General features: G+C 32.1%; 7 protein-coding genes across 14 annotated transcripts in view; 4 read left to right on the plus strand and 3 right to left on the minus strand.

The window, feature by feature from the left end:
- Positions 1-5,479, minus strand: part of LOC139086712 (uncharacterized) — a 152,708-nt gene extending 147,229 nt beyond the window's left edge. Inside the window, exon 1 of the mRNA XM_070635291.1 lies at positions 5,287-5,479. The gene's annotated coding sequence lies outside the window, so the exon portion shown is untranslated. The remainder of the gene's footprint in view (positions 1-5,286) is intronic.
- On the plus strand, positions 1,273-5,335 carry LOC139086753 (EF-hand domain-containing protein 1-like). The gene is made up of 6 exons (XM_070635336.1): positions 1,273-1,457; positions 2,557-2,773; positions 2,841-3,076; positions 3,493-3,591; positions 3,671-4,076; positions 4,480-5,335. The coding sequence occupies exons 1-6, from the start codon at positions 1,273-1,275 to the stop codon at positions 5,269-5,271; spliced, it is 1,935 nt and encodes a 644-aa protein (XP_070491437.1). The 3' UTR covers positions 5,272-5,335.
- A 574-nt stretch (positions 5,480-6,053) lies between the features above and the next one.
- LOC139086768 (F-BAR domain only protein 2) overlaps positions 6,054-23,683 on the plus strand; it is a 38,007-nt gene continuing 20,377 nt past the window's right edge. The window contains exons 1-2 of one of the 7 annotated variants that reach the window (XM_070635353.1): positions 12,375-12,461; positions 14,742-14,980. In XM_070635353.1, coding sequence (XP_070491454.1) covers positions 14,951-14,980 — 30 coding nt within the window. In that variant the 5' untranslated portion in view covers positions 12,375-12,461; positions 14,742-14,950. Of the gene's footprint in view, positions 6,349-12,374; positions 12,462-14,741; positions 14,981-23,683 lie in introns of those variants that run through there. The other 6 variants (XM_070635352.1, XM_070635354.1, XM_070635355.1 and 3 more) reach the window with 6 other exon arrangements.
- On the minus strand, positions 6,354-7,212 carry Membrin (golgi SNAP receptor complex member 2). Its single transcript, XM_070635360.1, has 3 exons — positions 7,003-7,212; positions 6,832-6,937; positions 6,354-6,767 (listed from the first exon to the last, which is right to left on the minus strand). The coding sequence occupies exons 1-3, from the start codon at positions 7,134-7,136 to the stop codon at positions 6,375-6,377; spliced, it is 633 nt and encodes a 210-aa protein (XP_070491461.1). The 5' UTR covers positions 7,137-7,212; the 3' UTR covers positions 6,354-6,374.
- Positions 7,426-8,892, minus strand: LOC139086761 (uncharacterized). 2 transcript variants are annotated; one of them, XM_070635345.1, is made up of 4 exons: positions 8,663-8,892; positions 8,449-8,537; positions 8,291-8,388; positions 7,426-7,985 (listed from the first exon to the last, which is right to left on the minus strand). In XM_070635345.1, exons 2-4 carry the CDS (start codon positions 8,534-8,536, stop codon positions 7,464-7,466), a joined length of 708 nt encoding a protein of 235 aa, XP_070491446.1. In that variant the 5' UTR covers position 8,537; positions 8,663-8,892; the 3' UTR covers positions 7,426-7,463. The 2 variants fall into 2 exon arrangements, with proteins under 2 accessions (XP_070491446.1, XP_070491445.1); XM_070635344.1 differs by having other exon boundaries at positions 8,449-8,892.
- Dlip2 (Dorsal interacting protein 2) lies at positions 10,953-12,061 on the plus strand. The gene is made up of 2 exons (XM_070635343.1): positions 10,953-11,162; positions 11,227-12,061. The coding sequence occupies exons 1-2, from the start codon at positions 11,066-11,068 to the stop codon at positions 12,012-12,014; spliced, it is 885 nt and encodes a 294-aa protein (XP_070491444.1). The 5' UTR covers positions 10,953-11,065; the 3' UTR covers positions 12,015-12,061.
- On the plus strand, positions 19,612-23,489 carry LOC139086722 (E3 ubiquitin-protein ligase sina-like). Its single transcript, XM_070635297.1, has 2 exons — positions 19,612-21,010; positions 21,073-23,489. Exon 1 carries the CDS (start codon positions 20,084-20,086, stop codon positions 20,918-20,920), a length of 837 nt encoding a protein of 278 aa, XP_070491398.1. The 5' UTR covers positions 19,612-20,083; the 3' UTR covers positions 20,921-21,010; positions 21,073-23,489.

Here is a 23,683-nt window from a genome sequence, read left to right on the forward strand (position 1 = left end):
ACCAGTTTCATCTTGCCATGGATCACATGATTGATAAGTAAGTTACCTTTGTTGACAATGATTCATAGTTACCCCGAGCAGAACAAAGCGCCAAACTGCATTTTTCATCGTAATAAAGGATCGAAATCAGCCGTCTTGGTGCCTTCAGGGCAACTTCGCGTCTTACCGTCAATACGTCACATTGTGTTGTTTGGGAACCATAGATATTCATTCAGGTTTTGTGAGGCACTATAAGAATTTGTGAGGAAGGCACACAGTGTTGTTCAACCTTGTTTGTGCCATGGCACACCTTTGGGATAAGCCGCAACCAAAAACGCGAATGACATGCGATTCCAACAAATTTTACCCGCGGCCACTGATTAAACAGCAATAAAATAGGAAATAGTGAAAAACTCGACTCCAAATCGGCATGAAGCTGATCATTTGCTTGCCGGGATGATCATTAAGATTTGAAAAAGCGTCCGCGGTACCCAAGTGTGACCCAGCGCGGTGCCCCAGTGTGACTCAGCGCGGTCCTCCAATGTAGCCCCGAAAAGTACCCCAATGTGATCTAGTGTTCCACTGCACACTGGTTGCCCGTTATTGGATTAGATCCTACAAGGAGTCCTGTATGTGACTGTTTGGATTAAAATGATGTTAATACACGATGCGGAAGCTCTATATCCAATAACAAGAATCATGGATCATGAAAAATAAAAATTACGACATAGCAATATCCATTTAATGTTTATGTACTTGCTTCATACCTTTAAATCAATTAAACTTCAAATTAAATCCATCAAATTCCAATTTCCAATAACAGCAGCATCGAAAGCTAATTTCACAATATAATCATCCTTACTGATACCTTTAGATCCCCATTTCAAAGCCATAATAAGACCATAAAACCCAATTTTATCTCTAAAAGTTGCATTAAAAGCAAAGCATTGAAATAAACATATTTATTCGTCTAGAATTAAATGTAGATGGAATTGACGTTAACTGGCATTAGAAGAATCAATAAACATCCTTCGATTACTACTTCTTCCTTTATATCATTGTACGTTGTCAAGGTTGCAATTATTTTATTTTTTTCATCATAGTAACCAGCGTATTTTTTTGTTTTATTTTATACAATATACCATTTTTGACAGCATCTTAAGATTCAGGCATAAAAACACATAAAAATCAATTTTATGCTACAAAGACATTTAACTAACAAGTGTTCAACTGAGTAGAAAATAGAAAATTCTTCGTTTACGTCGTATTTGACATAAGAATTGCTTTCAAATAATGAATTGTCATCGATTACCTAGCTTGCCTGGATTGTCATTCGATGAGCGTTTAAAAAAGAATCATCATGTATCACATTGCTTTTATTATCAAAATGGATATCGTATGGATCGAACTCCAGCGGTTGGAATTGGAAAGGAGCCGGTTCAAGAGACATATAAGGATTTCTATTCGGAACCAATTGAGTATGTTGTTTGTTTTAAATGAGTTATTTAGTGATATATATAGAATGGTGAACAGATTGTCTTTATAGGATGTATAGGCTGTATGAGATTGTTATGGGGTTGTTGGGGATATTCATCCTTTTTTGGAGACTTTAGATCTAGCAAGGATGTCGTCAAATCTCATTTTTTGCACTGTCAAAGCATGAAAGCTACTTTTTCTTGTTTTGCTCAGTTTAGCCGTTGACACAGCAACGTAGCGGTATCCTAACGACTGAATAAGCCGCTCTGATAGTGCAAAATAGTATTACTATTGTCAAGTGTTCAAAAGAATTCCTCTGGCACATGCCTTTGGTATACTAATGATCAGTTAACCTTCCATGACATTCCATTCCAAATCTTCAATCCAATCACCCAAAAACCAATTCGAAAGATCCCCCGAATAGACAAGCAGCATCCTCTGATTGAGTATACTCATGAGTACGCACATTTAAGTCAGTATGCTTATTTCCTGTTAGGATCGAAGGACCAAAGATGGAACACTCTAATTAAGACCAAGAAAACTGGTATCAGATCAGTTTGTAGACCCCACAAGACCCTTTAATAAGCCTTCAAAAATGTCAAGTCAGGGGTTTTTAGTCTCGGGATTCAAATGTTTGCAATTCTCAGGTTCAGTACAATTTGATACCTTGATTGAGACTACTTACTAACTTCACTGACAGTACAGATCAATTGTCATCCATGGCCTCCCTCAGAGGATATCTAAAGCTGGCTTTAGTGCTGGCTTTCGTCTGTCAATTGCCGATACCAAGTACAATACAGAATCTATTGACAAGAGTCCTTCCAAGAGTTATTTGGTCGTCCAAATGATTAAGAAGTCAGCCATTATTGACAATCTCTAACAGACAAAGGAACCGCTTCTTGGTACCGTAGAGGTAATTCTGTACCATAAAAGCATATTCTTTGCCTGTTAGAGAATCCCATTAATGCGCTCTAGTAACTCCCATATCAATCTTGCTAATCCTCACCCAAACTATTTTTTGTTTGTGCGTAAAAAAAAGGCAATGACTAGCATAAAGGATCACTATGGAAACATAAAAAACACTTATCAATATTTTTTTAGATTTGATCCAGCCTTGACATACGGTCGTATTAAGAAGCAACAAGTTGAGCCATTTAGACCACATTATGTGATTTATGACAAAAAGGTACTTAAATTCATGGGATATTTTCGTCAACACGTGCCAGAATCGCGTATCGAGCAATATCGTATACGTTATGTCAATATCTATTACTATTTAGAGGATGATACGATCGAGGTATATGAGCCATTTGTGAAGGTAGCTATGGATATATTTTCGGAAAGGATGCATCGAAAACTAATATTTCTGACATTTTTTTTAATAGAATTGTGGATTATTTCCACAGGGCAGACTTTTGAGACGAAGTAAAATTGCAAAAATTCCATCATCCGGAATCTTTTATACATGGAAAGACTTTAATGTCGGTATTGATATTGAATTGGGCGGCATCGTGTATCATATTGCCGATTGTGATACATATACGAGAGAATTTTTAACAGCTAATGGCGTTGAAGTGATGGAAAGAGAATGCATGCCGAAAGATCCGATTACTATTGAAAAGTAAATATTTGATGTATCTGTATGTGATATGATTTTGAGAGCTTTTTTAGATCGTTAGACGTAATGTTCTGTGTGACAATATTGAGATTGAATGATATTGAGTAGTATTTTTTGAGATTTTTTAATGAAATTAAGGAGAGTTAGCTATGATTTTAGAAGATTTATGTATTTTGGAATAACGACTTTCAAAAATTTGAATTTTTAATCCTAACGATTTACAAAAACTTGAATTTTTCAAAATAACGGATTTCAAAATTTTGAATTTTCTGAAAATAACAAGATTTCAAAATTTTAAAAACCGTTAAAAATTGTTATAATTTTCAAAACCGTTAAAAAACTGTTATAATTTTCAAATCTCCAAAAACCGTTACAATTTTCAAATTTTAAAAATCCGTTAAATTCTCATTCCCCTCTAGAATGATCCAACAAGCCCAACTCACACAAAAGAATCGTCAAAAGAACCAAAAGGATGACAAGTTAAGAAGATTTTTGGAATATTTCGGTATGGTATTGTGGTAAGCATCCTCAATACTCTCTTGTGAATTACAATCTTTTTTGTCATATCAATTTCAATTTCTCTTCCTCAAAATCAAGCTTCGATTGCGTCTTGGATGAAACGGAACGAGCAGGTGGTGAACTGATAACATTTAAATTATATTATTATCTTGAGGATGATACAATTACGATTAAGGAATTGCCTGAGAATCAGCAAGGACGAGATGGATTTCCATTACTTTTAAAACGTACAAAATTGCCAAAGAATTGGCGTAAGAAGCCTGCTGACTTTGCATCGATTGTTTTCGACAGCACATCTGCTGAAATCGATGAGTTTTATTCATTGAGGGATTTTATGGTTGGCAGTACAATTTTCGTATTTGGACGAAAGTTTCTTCTTATGGACGCCGACAAATTCACTCGAGAATATTTTGATAGAATTCTGAGATGTCCACAGCCAAACAAGCTAGTTATTGAGAAACCCATACAACCGGAAATTAAAATTGTAAGCTTGACATCAAATTTATTGTATATCGATTTCAATAATGTATCAATGTTTATCTTTTGTACGGTTTGAGTAGTTATGAGGGTAAATGTCAGTAAATGTGTGGAAGAAAATGTCAATTTTACCTTCAAAAATTGCTTTAAAGATTTAACGTATTTATAAATTTTGAATTTCTTTTGAATTCTCCAAAACAGATAAAATTTTGAATTCCACCAAACCGTTAAAAAATTTTAATCCACAAAACCGTTAGAAAATTTGAATTTACATAACCGTTACAAAATTCGAATTCTACAAAACCGTTAAAAATTTGAATTTTACAAAACCGTTAAAACATTCAAATTCTACAAAACCGTTAAAAATTTTAAATTCTACAAAACCGTTAAAAACAATTTTCATCTTACAGAAAATGCCCGACTACTTAGGACTCGGAACACCAGAAGATTCTCTAAGTTCATGCTACAATTTAATCCCAAAGGCACCAAAGAAGGATGAAATTGCATATTTAATGAATGCAAATAAAAAACTACGTTACGGATGTATCCTAGATTCCGTTCATCCCGAAGATAAAGATAGAAAATTTATTATGAACTATAACTTAGCTGATGGCAATATAAACATTGTTGAATTGTCAGCACCAAATACAGGCATTGCCGGTGGCAAATTCCTCTCAGCACGAAAGGTTGCCAAGCCAAACTCAAATCCTCATAAGCCAGAGTATTATACAGCAAAGGATTTTACGATTGGAACGAGAATTCACATTTATGCACACAGATTTATTATTACGAGTGCTGATTTATATGTTTATCGATATATGCAGGCACATCCAGAGCTATTTTCGCCTGAAATCATTCAAAATGTCAGGATGTACAATTTACGGGAAGGTAATTTAAAAGCAGACCTTCGTCGAGCAATTGAGGAAGATCAACAGCGTTATTTGAGAGAATTGAATAAAGTCAATGATGATGGACAGAATGAAGTCGTATCGGAGCCAATAAGTGGCGAGAGAATCCCAAAACCGTTCATACAAGAGGATGAAGTCAAGAAATTTTATCACGATCAAGTGGAACCAAGTCCAAGTTATATGGAGGATAATAAATGTCAAGTTCCATGCAATATCAATGTTAAAGAAGAGACTTATATCCCATCCGATAAAGGAATTGTCAGATTTTTAGAGCCACACGAGGAACAAAATTAATGTTAATTAATTCACCTTTTTTCTTCTTCTTACTGCACTTGATTGTCGTTTTTGGAGTATTTTCTTATTATGGCACTGTCTAATGAACACAATTTGATCAGTTTTGTACTTTAAAATCACTTTGATGCTTAATAAAATGCAAAATTATTAATGACACTCAACCGGTATTTATGAACACAAAATTCATGTGAAGATTTTTTTGTAAATAATGCTCTAAGTTTGGGAAGCATTGAAGCATGAGACGCATTTTATGTGGGTGGACATCCTGCAAAGAGGCATAAAATGTGGTCAAAAATTGATCTCATAACATTTTCAGCAGACAAAGATCTCATAATATTTGTAACGGTGATTTTGATTTCAAAATAATTTTTCATACTTTCCAGCCCCTGATTTTAACCGATAATTTTTGAATTTAGTACAAGTTTTAGTACAGAAATATTTTTCTTCAAAAAAATTCAATTTTATCTTAATTAAGTTAAATCTAGTGCTTAAATAGTTTCAAAAATACTAAATTTCAGTAAAATTAATTAAAGTTAATCATAGTGTGCGAAGATTTCATTCAAATAAGTGAATATTTTGTGTTTTTCAATAAATCTAAAGATCCAGAAGAAAATTGGACAAAATGTTAATTTAATTAACACATTTCTTAAGTAATTACACTAATAAACAGCTGATCGATGAGAAAAGAATAATATTGACGGAGAAAAGTGTATTTATGTAACAAATTCATGGTAAATTAAGTTAAAAAGTGTTAAAATTAAATTTCAAATGTCACATAAAGTTTAAATGAATTAAATTAATATCAAGTGTTACTAAGAATGTTTATCTGAAAAGTCAGACGATAAAATTAGATATTGATCGTATATTTTGTTATCTTTTTTTATTAAAACAAGTGTAATTTTGTGCTGATAAAGTCAAAAGTCGTGTTAGTTAACGTACAATTGTCATAGATATAATGTGAATTAAGCCATGGAGGAATTTCAACCTGTTGAACGATCTCAATGCAGTCCAACGAATAGCATGTATGAGCAATATGTGGAAAAGAATTTCGATGAATATGTTCAAAGTCCAAAAAAGGTGAGTTAAAGCAAATAATAATTTTATTATAGACATAAATAAATAACCAGTCCGATTATACATAAAGTAACAAACATTCCGGCAAACATGACATATTTATCCTCAGTCAATCGCCGTTCAATAAGTTTAATTGTATGATCTGATAGTCCCAATGTATTTCCAATTGTCACCATTCGAGATCGAGCTCCTTTAAGCATATCACGTTGAAATCTTAAACTATCCATAATGCTACTTCCAGTCGATAACATCTCATCAACACCTTTATGTGCATTATGCATTTGAGTGTTGTGTTGGAGTGAATAATCTAAATCAATTGTCGTTTCAGCATTAGGCTGGAATCTTCTAGTAAGCAGCTGTTCTCGTTCAGTTGCTTCCATTTCACGTCGTTGCCTCTTTTGTTGATATAAATTTAATGCAGTCTACAAAGCATAAAAGTGACTCATTTAATTGACTTAAAATCGATATTTCCTGCCTATTACTTACTTGTAAGTGCCTAACGTCATATTTAAGCTGATCAACCTTCATTTTAGCACCTGATCGTGTCGCAGCTGGCACTTTAAATACTAAAACATCCAGTCGATCGCAATTGCTGGAAAATTCAATGACTTTCTGTTAATTAAATTAATAATTTTGTGGGAAAAAAGTTTCACTTACGCATTAACGGCACTGATTTTAGTTAAAATTTCATTCTCTACGGCTATACTATCAATTCCTGGATTATTAAGCTGCTGAAAGCATTGCTGTATCTCGTGAATTGTCTTATTTGTTGCATGATAAAGTGCATCCATTTTTGACTATTTTAATTTATTTATTATTTTTTATCATTTGGAAGAACTGACACGACACTTTGGGGCGAATTTCTTTATTCCGTCTATGGATTCAAATGCCGCATTTGAATTTCTTGTGGCCGTTATGCAAAATTTCGATGTTGCGAATTTGGATTCTTCTGAATCTAAAATTTTTTCTTAATCAAAATTTAACGACATTTTAAAATTTGAAACTTTTGAACCTGAATCTATTTTTGAACTTCAAAATTCAAAATAAATTTGACCGTTAATAATTAAAATTCATTCTTCCTTCAAAAACAAAATATTTAACCTTTATTAATCATAACTTTATAGTAACTTATTTATTGTATTCTCATAAGTTTTAACTTTAACTTGCAAAAGCTCATTACGACGTTGGAGATCAAAAATTTCATCAATCAAGTCAAATTTCGATCGTCCTTTATATTGTGGATAAACAGCCGATATGAACTTTTCCTCTTTACTTGCACTTGCCGGTACCGATTCCTCAGACTTTTTTGGTGGTGTTTCTTGTGCTGAATCATTTGTAACAAAAATCAATTCCTCAATTTTCTCATCGTCCGTATTTGCCGTCTCTAATTCATACATGATCTCTGAATCGTTGTTCTCCTCAATTATATTCTCAGATTCATATTCTTCGTCTAGTTCCAACTTTTGACGCTTGGCTTGTGATCCATCTTTAAGTTCTTGCTTCATGTAAATCTTCTTTATTGATGTCACTGATTCTGACTTTTCGTCTCGTTCTGCTTTCAATGAATCTGCACTTCTCGGCGTTTTTCCAACACACGATCTGTGTATGAGATGCTTTGGTGTTTCGTAGACGAATTCTTGCTGGAAATGATAAATGGGATTTGAGATTAGTTGAGTTTATTTGGGTACGGGACTTGGGAAGGTGTCGGTTTGTTTATAGACAGTCTAATGTCATGTAGATAGCATGTATGGATGCATACCAAGGACTCTACAAGTGTCAGACTAGCTGTTAACAATGCAGACTTAATTGAATAAAATCCTCAAACTTTTAAGTCTCAACAAAGGCCGTGCTGCACAAAATTTTTGCAAATGACCATCAACAAAACCAGAAACTTCTCAAGGTCTTTTGGATTCAAAAATGAAGAAGAAACTTTTTTGTTTCCCACCTTAAATTTTTGCACTTCCTCATCCGATGCTCCTTTACAATGTCCCGATCGAATGTGACTTGCGACCTTTGTTGTTGACCAATAAACATTTTTTGAGCCTAAACAAAATGATTTCATGTAAATTGATAAGAATTAAAAGCCTTAAAATTATTACTTACATTTCTTGCATGTCCCAAAATTATTTGTTTTCTGACGACTTTCCAGGTAGTCGGATATTTTCTTTATTAATTGATTTTTTGACGACATTCTGTAATGATCACGATTCGCATTTAAGTTAAAAATTCAGGAATATATTTGGGAATTTAACTTTTTTACTCTCTTTTATTTAACAAACAAGATCAAAACAATGCGAAAAAGGTTACGAAAACTTACGAATTGTTCGAAACTTTATTTGATTTGAATTTATGTTCGAAATGACCGTTAATTTTTTGGTATGAATGTTCGAAAATCGTTTATGACTCATGATTTGAATTGGATGGTGATGTGATTTGGTTGGAGTTGGATTTATTGGAATTAACATGATTTTATGATGTTGCTGGGTACTTAGGATTAAGTCCTTTAAATTTGAATTTGACTAATTTGCTATACTTTGGCCTTTGTTTCATAAATCACCTTAGTCTGATCACTTCTATTACCCATGCAAATCCAACAAGTAGGTACACAAAGATAATGAAGCCATCGATCAAGTCCTATTGCACATTTTTGTTTTTAATTCGTTAGTCCGTATTGAAGATTGATATTTTGAAAAACTGATGATAATGATGATGTTATGGCACGTTAAGTAATGTATTTTGTAATCTATAGATGCATATTTTGTAAATTTTTGTGAATTTGTTGTTGATTGATTGCGGCTGTTGGAAGTTGCTTTCTTAGAAGAATGCTCTGAAGAACTGAAAACCGAAGTATTCGGCAGCTGAAATTAGGAGATTTTAGATAGAATATTAAGGTCCGTCCAAAACTGTAAGCCTTCAGTCTTGGACGAATTAGAAGATCCAGCCACAAACTGCAGGTCTTTGCATCTAAAATGCAATATAAGCCTGCCATTCTTGACCAAACTCTATAACATACACAAATATGCTAAATTCATATCTAGATCTGTTCCTGATAACAAGCCAGAAGTTTTTATGTTATTTTTGACTCCAGAGCTGGAAGTCGACTCGAATTTTGTATCGACTTGAATCGACTCGAGCTCTGGTTTCAACAAAATTGCCGTAATCGTTCAAATTATTGAATCTAGATTGATATTACTAGCCAAACAGGTAGTCAGGCATCTTTAAAATATGACTTTGCCTAACTTATGTTAATCCCCATAGAACAGCACTGATCGTCAATCAATTTCATTGTTTATATTTCTAATTCATGGAATTTCAAACAATTCCGATATTTCACATTCCAATCTCCAAACTCATCCTATTACTCACCAGTCAACATCCCAAAAAAGAACATTACAGCGGCTGTTATTCCTAATGGATCCATTTCGATTCAATTATAATTTATTACTAATTAATGAGGTTGTTCTGCTGTTTTTGGTTCAAAAATAATCGTGAAATAAAATAAATAAACAATTCAGATTGTATAAGTGTGCAGCATTCTGCACGTGTCTAGGTACTTTATGTATTTATTATCTTAAGCATGTATTTAAATCTCATTATTGTTATGTGATGTGAATGTAGTTATAAAAGCTTTCGCATTGCATCTTCGAGCATTTGTTTTTCTTCTTCCAGTGACTTCACCTTTTGACTCCGTTCGATGATCATTTTGATGAGGTCTATTTTGTTCTTACCGATGTATTCTGGATATAGTAAGCTGATTAGCTTGTCGTCTTTTGATTCTGTGGGTGGAACTACTTTAATTGGTTCTTCAATTTTGTCTGTTTGAATTTCACGGTCAATTTGGACTGTCTCTTCTGTTTGTACACTTATTGATACTTGGTCAGGTAATGGAATTATTGGGTCATTGACTTCCGTTTTGCCAAATATCTCATAATCGACGAAACCTTCCTCAATTTGTATTGATTCCATTTTCTCTACTGGATCATCTAAAGAGGTTACTGGATCTTCTAAAGAGGTCACTGGATCATTCATAGAGATTACTGGATCATCTAAAGAGGTCACTTGATCATCCAAAGTGGTTACTGGATCTTCTATTAATGTCGATATATGCTCAATTGGTTCTAATTTTGTCATTGGAATGTCTGGAAAAATGGCCATGTCAATCCTTACTTTCTTAGGTGGTGGAATCTTTGTTGTCTTCGGTTCAATCGTTTGAACTGTATAAATTAACGATGACTGCCTTTCTACTGAACTTGGTGGTTTGTGGCACCTTAATGGAACATTTTTGCCTTTTTCCTTATTTCTAGTCGATTCTATTCTTTCATTGTCATGTTGTACTTGTGGACATGGTAGTGCTGTTGAGTTAAGGCTGTTTGAGATTGCATTTCTGTATGCTTTGGGACTAAAATGCTTCGTACAGACGACATAATTTTGCTTTAAAGTTTCCAATCCGATTGTATTTAAATTTAATATACTTTGCCATTGAATGGCAATTTGTTCCAACTTTGGGAATCGATGTGCTAATATTGTGAGATCAGATTCACTACAATCTTTAACGCAACACCTACGTACCATGATTTTTAATTAATTTTTGTGAAATTTTATGATTTTTGTTTACAAAACAAACTTTTTCGAAATTGGAACTCCGAATTTTCGAAATTAATTTTGTTGTTGTTCCTGCAAAGCATCAAAACAAAACAAAACAAGTGAATTTAATTAAAAAATGGCACAATCTCGCAAGATGTGTTTATTTAAAGGATGTGATAATCGACCTGGACGTACTTTATTTCGATTTCCAACTGAAAAGGAACGGTTTTGTGGTAAGAATTACATTAAATTGACAATTTTGACAATCAGTTGCTAAAATTGGATTAATAATTTTAGTTTGGGCCCAAAATGCAGGTCTAGAACTTAAAGGAGACGTAAATGTGAATGAATATCGGTACCTGTGTGACAAGCACTTTAGTTCAAAGTATGTGAGCAATCAGTCGAGAAGAAAAATGTTGGTTCATACAGCAGTTCCTGAAAAATGGAATGAAGAGATAGCAGACACTGAATTGGACTTTAATGTGGTCGGTGAACCTTCTGAAAAGAAGAGAAAAAGTCAATTTCAAAGTCGAGAGACGTTCGATAATCAAATAACAGCCCAACCTGCCATAATATTAAACAATCAGAAGATCAAGCTGGATGAATCGGTGACATCAAATGAAGAGACGATAGAAATGATTGATTCGGATGGAAATGCTGGATCTAATCACGATATTGTGTACGAAGAAGTCATAATCCCACCACCTAAAAGAAGTTACAAATGTGTGGTTGTAAAACAGAAAAAGCCGAAAAGTCCTGTGAAAACAATCATGAATTACATCCAGCCTACAGCAAGTCTCGAGCCAAAACAAGAAGAGACATTTTTCCTGACAGAAGAAGGAAACATATCAAGTACAAATGTGGAACAAAAAGAAGTTGAAGAACCGCCAGCTCCATCAACTTATAAGAAATCATCATCACCTGTTGAAAGCTACAGTGAATTCATATTTAATGGTGAAATTTATGTCCAAATGCCTAAACGAGTATTTGAATCTGAGAAGGAAAAGATTCGTGGAGAAAGTGCGAAATATAAAGCAATGTTATTAAAGTTAAGGAAGCAAATTGATGAACTTTTGGAAAATTAAGGTTGATTTAATAAAATTTCATACATATCGGTAGTTTCTAATACTAATTTTCATACAAAATAGCTGTTAAATTGTGTTTTGAATATAAATTTCAAAAAATTACGGTCAAATTTGAATTTTTACCAAAATAACGGTCAAAAAATATTTGAATTCAACTAACAAACGATCAAAAATTTTTGAATCTTCTTAAAAACGGTCAAATTCAAATTTTTGAAAGCCGTTAAATTTTCAAATTTTTATAAAACATAAAATTCTGACAAATTCTTTTGAATTTAATAATTTCGAATTTTGAAAAATAATATCGAGTAACGACAATAACTATTTTAAACCGCTGACCATCCCCTTTGAAATTCAGTTTCCGAAAAATCGAATATTAAGTTTTTAAAGTATTTTTAATATTTTACATGAATTTCAGTGTTTTTTAACTTTTTGCGATGTCTTTTAAATGTAATTATTATTATAACTCTATAAACATCCAGGATTATATGAAATACATAATATAAAGAAGTGAAATCCAGAAGAAATGTTAAAAAATTGATAAAACAAAAAATTTCGAAAAAAGAAAATCGTGAAAACATTTAAAATATAAAAAAAAAATTATTGAATATGAAATTTATGAAAAAATTTCTTTGTGAGAGGATTTATAAAGAAGACACAATTAAATGATAATTGAATGCGAATCGATAGATTTATGATGAACTGGCTGAAAAAGCTATTAAATTGATTTTTTATGTTCCATTCACAACTTTACATGACCAAAAAAAAAATAATTTTTTTTCATGTTCTTACCAAGAATTTTATTATCAAGTGCAATTATTCAATAAATACAGTCCAATAATGTCGTTAATCTCCTTTGTCTATAACTGCAATTGCCATAATTGCCATATTTTCAAGCTAATCTAATAATTTCTACAATTTAAATAAAAATTTCTTTTTTTATTATTTTATTCAATTTCTTTTTTAACTTCCACCTACTTACAATAAAGTCATTCTAGTATATAATTGCTGTTGTAATCGATTAGATGTCTCAACTTGAGACTGAATTACTTTTTTCATTGTGTCAAAACAAATTAAATTAAAGGGCAAACAAAGATTAATAAATGGAATATCTTTTATTGTATGATTTCTCTTTTGTTGAGGGATATTTTAGCGGAAAGAACTGAAAATAAGAGACCGGAAAGTTTTCTGTATGTGTAAAAAAAAGTGATGTGTGAAAATTGACAGATGTGGGAGGCTGTAGCGCACTTTTGATTTCTTGTGGACAGCTTTTAGTAAATTTTTGCCTAAATTTATAGCAAGCTTTACAGTTAAGCCATTCCAAAGTGACTAAACATTGTTGAATTAAGTGGTCAAATGTGAAAATGTTGTAAAAAACATCTTCAAGTGTATAGCTGTGAAATTCCAAGGATGTCATAATATTGATCCAAATCTATAATTAGCTAATGGACACCGTGGCTTTTTCTTTTCTTTTAAGCTTCTAAGCTGTTCAAATTGAGATGTTTCAATCTGATTAGAATATTGTTGCTGTTTTATTATTGTTGTCTTGGGTGTGACAGATGAAACTGAGATTTTGAGGAAGCTCTTATTCAAGTTGGCATCTGGAATTAGAGAATTTGAAGTGTGTTAGGCAGATTAGCCAAGAAAACTAAAGAATGTCTGTTAACCTTCGAAAAAATTCCAAATTTTTCATGAACAACATTAAACTCGAACTATACGATGCGGCCGTCACGTAGACGTCGGGGTACTCTTACGTCTTGTAGTCAATGCAACGACGTAGTTGAACCTTAACGACTACATTGTACTGCCTGGTTTAATGTTTTTATCAGAGCTAGAACTTGACTCAAAATTTGTATTGAAGAGTCGACTTCGAGCTTTAATTGTTTGCTAAAATATAGTTAGAGTGACTCTAAAAACTATGCTTTGTGATACACTGTTGTGACGTTGTGTTGTGGTACGTTGTGTCACATGGAATTAGTTTCATAGGTTTGGCATGTCATAGAAGCCTTTTTGAACCTTTGAGATTGGTTATTCATAATTGATACTAAAATGTACGCAGTACCGGTAATCAACATTGATGCTTAATGTATTTTGGTACCGGTGATCTCTGATAAAGCCCTTAGATAACCAAGATACAAATTAGTAGCCTAGTTGGGGTATATTTTTGGGCATTTTAAAGGGTTAATGTTAGCAATAATACATGCCACAAGAAGATATCAAGTAGATCACAGAGTATACACAAAGTAGACCCAGACCAGTTAGCTATCAAAATATATCTCAATAATTCACTATTTATAGCACAATTCCCAAAGTGCAGCTGTCCCACATCCAATTTTCTCATTTAAAAGTTCATCAAAAATTACTAAGATATCATATACACAGGAACAGGATATGAAAACATTCGGAATAATATAAAGAGCATAAACTATGTGCAAATGAATGACACTCATTCATGTGATAATAAACTTCTTTTTCTGTTTGAGTTTCTGCCTTTTTGCCTTTATCGTCTCACACACAAAACTAAAAAAAGCCCGCATAAAGCCTGAATATTTTTTTTTTTATAATTGATGCTGATTATATTCAAAACTTCTGGTTTTCTCTATTCTTATCTCACTTCTTATATTACACAAGCAAGCAAACATAAAAAAATGCAAACATTGCTTGATGCGTATTATCATATAATATACAGTATGTCTTACTTAACGCCATTTAATTGTGCTCTTATCACAGATGTTTAGCCCTGGCTTAATGCGAAGTCATAAAAAAAGAACTGTTCAACTAGGATAACAAAGAAAAGTATAAGAAATATTTATAGGATTACTAGTGAAACTATTAAAAGAATTAACCGGAAAGACTAAAAGTTGTAAAAAGTGATAAAAGTTCCATAAAAAGTATATAAATTAGAGGAGATTAAATTAAGCTCGAGGGCTCTTTTCAATATGACTGTGGATTTCAACGATTACTTTTGGGTGAGTACGGTATACTTTATGCTGAGTTGTTGAGTCTCTCTCAATTTTTTTGATTTTTTGATGATCTCTTTTCGACTTTTTCGTGACATTTTCGTATCTCATTCTTTGATTTAATCTCTTGACTAGCTTTATTTTTATGATTGTACAGCAGAACCTGTCTGGTTAATGTTCTTGAATATTCTCGGTTCAGATTGTGTAATATTTATTGATGATTATTGACCCAGTTTGGTTGAGTAAGCATTGGAATGTTTGGTTCTGTATGATTTTTGATCAGATTTTCATTGAATTTTATTGAAAATCAGGAGATTTGATCAATTGCAATCCCAATGCTTTAGAGCTAGACATCAACTTGCCATTAACTAGTTATAACGTATTGTCCACTCAGGAATGTTATAGACATGTTAAAGGGTTAGAGTCTTATCTATAGACCGGTTTTTAAGAGTATCTTCTTGTCATAGTAGAGACAAATAATTTAGGCGCCGGTTTCGATGACCTTGAGGAGCTTCCAGAGCTTTAATTCAGTTATTTTAAGTCGTCATCAATTATTGAAGCTGTTTCTCCTTCACACAATCTTTTAAAATGCATTAAATCCTTAAAAACTCATCCAAATCACAATTTTAAAATTTGAAAAATCCATAATCCTCAAGGACTTTACTTCCTACATCCAACACTACAATTTTGTCAATTTAATTTCTAAAGATTAACACAATAACGTCATCAAATATTGTCTCTTATCATCATTAAAACGTAAATACTGGAAGGTGATAACCCCTAGCGTCTAACACTCAATTATTTTCAATTAGCTCATTTATGTAGATCAAAGTATTATTATAGCAAGCATCAATGAACGTAGCGTAGTAATAATTTCAGTAAAGTGCTCATCATTTTGAACTTTTCTAGTGCAATGTGCATTTATTTCTTGATTAAAGCTATTGCAGCTATGGGGAAAGGAAAAGTTTTTTTTGAGTCATAGTTCTATACATGCCATGCCACATTCATTAAATAGAATAATTGTATGGCATTTAAAATTTATGATATTGTAATATCTCTAGACAGTATAAGGACATCTGGGTAATCAAATTTAATGGTTTAAGCTGCTTCAATTTAAAAGCTAATAGCTTCAAAGGATTTTGGGTATGGGATGAAAATCGACTAGAAATGATTTAGATTCTCTTGGAATTCTGAATATACGCAAACATTCATCACCAACTTATTGCTGATTCTATTCCCTAAATGACTTCAAATTACGTTTCTAGTCAGCATGACATGAATACTGACTTCATATTGAACCGCGTATACTCAAGGAATATTCAATACTAGTACTAGTAGTTAAAAGAAGACCATGCGCTGTATACCTGAGCTTATATATACATAATATAGATTTAAGAATTATTGTTAAGGATAAGAATTCTACAACATTGTTGCTCGACTTCAGAGACTCAAGTATGAATAAGTAATACTAATTGCTATAGATTTCACTAGAATTCATGGATAATAACTTAGTTACAGCATCTCTGTTTTCATATCTAATTGAGATTCTCATATTGTTTTACTTTAATTAGTCAAAGGCATTGTCTGTTGCTTTTGAAGCTAGGATGCCTTTCCCTTTTGTGGATTTCAACCATGAACCATAAAACAAGTTTGTCCTTCCATCCCACTCACGACACTTTCTTCAGTAAATTACTTTACATTTTATTACATTAATACTGCAAATCTAGCTGATAACAACTTTGTTCCTTGCTTATTTCACACATACTTCCATGAACAACTTAATCTGCTAATATGTGAAGCATTCAATTTCATCAAAACAGAAAATGATTAGAAAGGTTATGATGTTCTTCACATTAATGCTTGATAACATCAGATATAAGTGCTATTGTATAAACAATTGATATAATTTCTTGGAAGTAAATTAGTATCCAAGTAAAGTGCTGCTTTAAAACACACTCATGTATGCTTAATCTAAATGTCACATCTTCATTTTGAATGAGTGTCCTTAAAGACTGTAATATTCATAATTTAGTGCACGTCATGAGTTTTTCTAGGAAGGATCTTTGAGATGAGGCTTTTCATATGACTCATTATTAAATTTTTGGATCCTTTATGTCTCAATTTTCTTCTTATTGGATGTAAAACAATTATTTATTGCATCCCCGAGCAGCACTACTTACTTACTTCGTTGGCCGTACAGATCAACTATGATTCATGGTCTCCCTCGGATTGCACTATCGCCGGCTACCGCCTGCCAATTGCCAATACCAAATGCAATACTGTCTCTATCGACAGCTTCCTTCCCGAGCACCACAGTGGGGCAAATTACATTGTTTGTTGTAAAAATGGGTTGAATTTAGGAGTCACTGTGCTGTCAGGACGGGACATGGATCACAATTGATCTGTACGACCAGTGAAGTAAATAAGAAAGTGGAATCATGGCAACTTCGCGTCTTGTCGTTAATATTGCGACGCAGCGATGTTCTAGCAGACACAATGTGCTCTTCGGGATGAAATTTTAATAGAAATTGAACTATGAAGCAACTCATAATTTGAAATAAATTCCTTAAAAATTGTTATTTCGGATATAGCAAAACATCTAGACAGCAGCTAAGACTCTCTGAAGTTATTTACGAGATAAAGAAGCAGTATATGTAGTTTGTGACAGCCGAGACAGACTTTAAAAAAAAGTTTTTATCTTTTCCTACATATTTTATGACCGAGTTTATGGATGACAAAAACAGCGACTTTTTTCTCAGTTACACAACAACTTTTTTTTGTGGAAATGTTTTTCAATTTTCACTAGACAGACTTCCTTAACAGACACATAAAGAGTTATTAACTGGATTTTTTTTTAAGCCCTTCTGCTGAATGGATAGCAAAAGATTGCGACTTGACTGCAGTTAATCCATAAAAGTTCATCTCATAACTACCTGTTGAGGTTGTTATTCAGGCATTTAAGGTTACTTTGGGTCAATGCTGCATTTAAAACTCAATTAATTGTAAATGCTTTTAATTTACAACTTGTCATTTTTTTGCAATCGTGCTTGAACTGCAAAGTCATTAAAGCAATGTTTCAAAAGCTTTTCCTCGAATTTATCTCTAAATCTCAAACATGAATCCAATAAAAAGCTCAATATTTTTTTTTTGTTGGCATTTCCACTCAAATTCACTTGCTTCTTCAATTTTCAATCTAAACTTCAAAATTCGATGATTGTATCTCTAAAATTACCCTCAGTCACTCACAAATTGTGACAAGCTTGTTTCTCCCCGTCATATTTGTTTTGTTTGTTCTTCTCATTTCATCATTCAGTTCGCTGTTTGCTGATGATTCTTGAAGAAAAAAAAGTCAAAGTTCAATGTTATATCTGAATGTGATATTGACATAAATAAGCGATGTAGAGTTGCTCAGTGTTGCTATGGATGTATGTTTCTAGGGATGGAGATGAATATATCTGATTCTACGAGTTTCTTGTCGGCTTATCCCGACCGGAACGTTCAAATCAGCAACAGATTGATGACAAAGCTCCTATGTTGTGCTGCTCGGGAAGCTTTTCCTTCTAAGAATATTCAATATTTACTTCTTGTCTATACCCTTAAGCACACATGATGTGATCCCCCGCAGATTCAAGACAGACAGCTTTTATTAATAAATTCAGACTATTCCGTAGCTGTCTAGCCAACTGAGTTGTCAACCCTGCAACGTCTATCTCATTAATCGGCATTTACATCTCTTTTATGTTGTTGTTGACTGTTTAATAGAAGATGAAATGTAATTGATAATAATTAAATTAAATTTCTCGTATTAATCCCCATTTGTGGATGGGCGAAAATTCCCAAAAGGTACGGTCATTATGATTATTTCATCAAATATACAGCAAATGCTTCTTTATTGGGCCATTTTTTTCATTTATTTAAATGTAAATTGTGGAAAAAAATTGGGTGTTGGTCGTTATATCAACATTGCGTGCCTTAACACAATGTATATAAAGAACACAAAAATGTTTTCGTGCAAATTTCTCAAATTTCTATTTGCAAAGGTCATGCAAAAATATGTAGCTAGTCATTCATCAACTATTAGCTTATCACAGCCAGTCAGCCTGTGTAGGCGTTTATGTTTTATCAATATTAACTGATATCTTATAATTATTTGTACAACATTGTTGATGATGTGGAAATAGAGCGCTCGATTCCATCGATTTTTGATCAATTTTCATTTAATCTCGTCACAAAAATTGCGGTTTTATTGTTCAGCCCGACATCAAATGCAAATTGTTCTATCGTGTATGCTCAACAGTATCTGCTATTGTATTATCAGCATCGTTCCCAATTGAATGCTATTGTAAAGCTTCAATTGTGACTACAAATGTTTTTTGTTTAAAGATTATTCGCCTTACTTCCTCTTTTTTTTGTTGTTGTGTTGTGCTTGTTCGGAGAGTTACGGTTTTGGCAAAAAATAATTCCAAATGGTTTTTCATGAAATATTAATGATACATTAAGTATTTACGCTACATAAAAATTCATAACAACAAGTTTCTCCACAAACTTAATATTAACGGTCATAAAAAATTCAAATCTTTGTTATTATTCGAAATAAAGTTTCGAAAAAAGTATTGCCAGTGTCGAGTCAGCCATTTTTTCGAACTCTGGAAAAATATAGTGACTATTGCTGATTGTCAGAACATTATTTATTTGAAATTAACCATTCAAAGTGCTTTTTAATCATTTTATAAAACAAAAACTGATAAATTGGACTATCGTGACTAAAGTGTGCTAGTTAGTGTGAAGCTATAAGTTAAAATAACGCTTAAAAAACAAGAAATTAAAAAATCGAAGTTACAAATTTTTTTTTTTTTTTGAAGTTGGGAAGAGAGAAGAAAAAAAAATTTCTAAGGGCTAAGAAAGGAAGGAAAAGAAAAAAGAAAAGAGAGAAAAAATTACGTATACCAAAAAAGTTAAAAAAATATATAAAAAAGACGTTTGAAATATCACATCCAAGAGTTAATTAAATTTGCAAGTAAACGAGAAGCCGAGGGCAAAAACAGAATCTTTTATGGAAATCCATATTAATTGTGTTTGGTTCGCTTGCCAACAGTTGTGTAGTTTACGATAATGTCTAACCACAAAATACCAATTAAAAGGAAAGACTTGAACGGTTCATCAACATCATCTAATTCATCAATATCTGAAAGTGGACCCGATTTGGCATCATTATTTGAGTGTCCTGTATGTTTCGATTACGTACTACCACCGATACTTCAATGCCAAATGGGCCATTTAGTTTGCTCCAGTTGTCGCTCAAAATTAACTTGTTGTCCAACTTGTCGTGGATCATTAGGCAATATTAGAAATTTGGCCATGGAAAAAGTTGCCTCAAATGTCAAATTTCCATGTAAACATTCAAATAATGGCTGTGTCGCATCATTAGTCTACACAGAGAAGCCCGATCATGAGGAAATTTGTGAATTTCGTCCATATTTATGTCCGTGTCCTGGTGCGAGTTGCAAATGGCAAGGTTCACTTGATGCCGTCATGCCACATTTAATAATGCATCATAAAAGTATAACAACATTACAAGGCGAAGATATTGTATTTCTAGCGACAGACATTAATTTACCTGGTGCTGTTGATTGGGTCATGATGCAATCATGCTTTGGACATAATTTTATGTTAGTACTTGAGAAGCAAGAAAAATTTGATGGACATCAGCAATTTTTCGCAATAGTACAATTAATTGGATCAAGAAAAGAGGCCGAAAATTTTGCCTATCGATTGGAACTGAATGGAAATCGTCGTCGATTAACATGGGAGGCAATGCCAAGAAGTATACATGAAGGAATAAGTAGTGCCATCTTAAATAGTGATTGTTTGGTATTTGATACATCAATAGCCCAACTATTTGCTGACAACGGTAATCTGGGAATTAATGTGACAATTTCTCAGGTGTAAATATGACGCGATCATCCAAATAATAATGAATAATAATGTCTTTAAGGAGCGAGGATAAAGGATAATGATCCAGATTTCCAGAAAGATTGTGTAAATAAGATACGGATTTAACCAATTTTAATGAAATACTCAATTTCATTTATTTCTTACAGAAATCCGTAACAAAATGTTTTTATATGTTAAGACTGCCCTCGAAAAACAATGAAAATAAGTAAAGCTGACTGGACTCTCATCAAGCTTTTAATTTTTTCATCATCAACATAATAATTTTTTTTTTTATTTGTGTGTGTATTTTTACCATAAAAAACAAAAAAAGTTTCGTGTTCTTTCTCTTTAATAATGTGCATCGACCAAAGTACCGTATAAAAAAATGTGAAAAAAGATCTGCCATCTAAAAAAAAAAAAATATAAATATATATATACGAAAAACAACAACAATTTTGTGTGAGAATTTTTCTCAGTACATACTTTATAATTTTATTTCCGTTTGAAAAACAGAACAGGCAAAAAAAAAAGAAGTTACAAAATAATTTTTCATGAATGAAAATAAGTAAAATGTGTGTTTGTTTAATTATACACGTACAGTAATTGTTTTTCTAGAGTTCGTAAGCATCTCCAGATGCTCTTCATTAATAATTGTTTTTTTTTATATACATTTATTTCTTTTTTCGCCTTTCACAATAACATCGTCTTGTTATAATAAATAATACATTTATAGATAGATATTGTGAAAAAAATCAAGTAATAGATAAAGAAACGAAAAAGACGATGTGATAATCACCTTCATCATCAAAAAAAAAGCATGTGAAATGAAAATAAAAAAAAAATATGATATGATAATATTATTATATACATAGGCATAAAAAATATTAATAAAGCACTAACTTGCCACTATATTAGGTGAATTGAGGAGAATATTTAGCAAAAGAAACTGGTGAAGTTGATACTTTTTTTTTTGGAATGACTGAAGCGCATTCAATAATATTTTGCCATAGCTCGTGTAGTAGGATAATTGAATAGGACAAAAAATATGTAGCAGTGATTACTTTCTATATGCTAAACAAAAAAAATGACATTAAACTTCAAACTCAAAGCATTTTTTCTGATTCCTCTAAATTTTTTCCATACTTAGCTATTAATCTTCTAACCTTTATGAACAATTCTATAGTTAGACAATAACTTTATCGATAAAGTGTAAGATAAGACTAAATAATAATGTGAAGCATTGCGGAAAATCACTGAGCACTTATAGGAAATTATTTATAATTTTTTGAGTTATTCCTCGATACTCAAAACTAGGTACTATGTAGACTTATTATTCTGTTTTTTTGTGAAAGACTTGAAAATTTATTTTTCTGAGCTTATTATAAATAATAACGAATTTTCTAATCTAATTGAATTTAAACCAATACAAAAAAAATCCCCAAAAAATGTTGGGGGAAACCCTGAAGCTGCCAAATCACAAATATAAATACATTAAGTGGCAATATCGTTGCCATAATAAGTTTTTGTTTACACACATGAATCAGTGAAAAAAAAATTAAGTCATAGACATCACATACAGCAGTGTTGTCCAAACTGTGTGTCGCGGTACACTCTGGACAACACTGTCGATACAGGAACGCACATTTCTTCATTTTAAAGTTGTACTTTTGTGGCTTTATGAAGGCATAAACAGTCCAGATACCTCAATCGAACAAAATTGATAGTCCTGAGGTTCTATGCCTTCATATAAGCACAACAACAACAACAATCAAAACTTTAGCAAATTCTTAAATTTTTTGAATGAAGATTCTCAAACAAGTGATAAAGCATTTAGATTAAGAAAGAGAACTTTTCAAACGAGAAATGTCTAGAAATTTCTTTCATTTAATTGATTCCGATGCAAATTTCTGCTGCATTGGAAATTCCAGAGATCCTCTCAAGATCTCTCATCAAGGAACAATTGATGATAATATTATTTAATCGTCACTTTTTATTTCTAAACAGGACACAAGTTATTGATGATTATTATAAAAAAAAGCTTGTGTTTCACATCACATGCACTGAAGGTCGTATGAATATGAAATAGTAAACAAAAAAAAAAGAAAGAAAAATGAACCTAAACAGCTAAAAAAGAATTGATGATAATTGGAATGGATTTTGGTTGTTTAGACCGTGAATCACAGGCGTTTTGTGACTCACGTATAATAAAATAGGCAAATTATGACTTCACCTACATCGGCTATGGCAAAAAATGCGCTAATGAAAAAATTTACAGACAGAAAAAAAAACTTTTTTTATTTAGGAAAGAATTGAGATTTTAGAGAGATATGAAACTTGAATTAGATGAAAAATATTCGTAATTCTCGGTAAAGAGACACACATTAAGTTGTTTATAATTCTATTTTTTATTATTTCATGCATGAGACAATTTTTTTCTCTTTACTTCTTTTCCTTGAATCATTGCTAAAAAAGAGAGAAAAAAATGATAAAAAAAAATTATTTTTTAAAATGAAAAAAATTTTCAAATTAAAAAAAAATTAAATAATAAGCTAACAATACGTCATAGACATATTTCATAGGTTATGAATTATAATATTAAGCTAAAATCAAGAAATTGAATTAATAAATTTTATTGATCATTAAAAGAAACAAAAAAAAATAAGTTTTTAGTGTTAATGCCACACATTGCATTATAAAAATGAAAATAAACTGAAAAATTTATTGATTGACAAAAAAGAACTAAAAGAACCAATGCATTTTATTTATTTATTCCACTTC

The sequence above is a fragment of the Chironomus tepperi genome, unplaced genomic scaffold, assembly GCF_022539635.2.
Source record: "Chironomus tepperi strain 1889 unplaced genomic scaffold, CSIRO-AGI_Ctep_v1 contig_88, whole genome shotgun sequence".
Taxonomy (NCBI): domain Eukaryota; kingdom Metazoa; phylum Arthropoda; class Insecta; order Diptera; family Chironomidae; genus Chironomus; species Chironomus tepperi.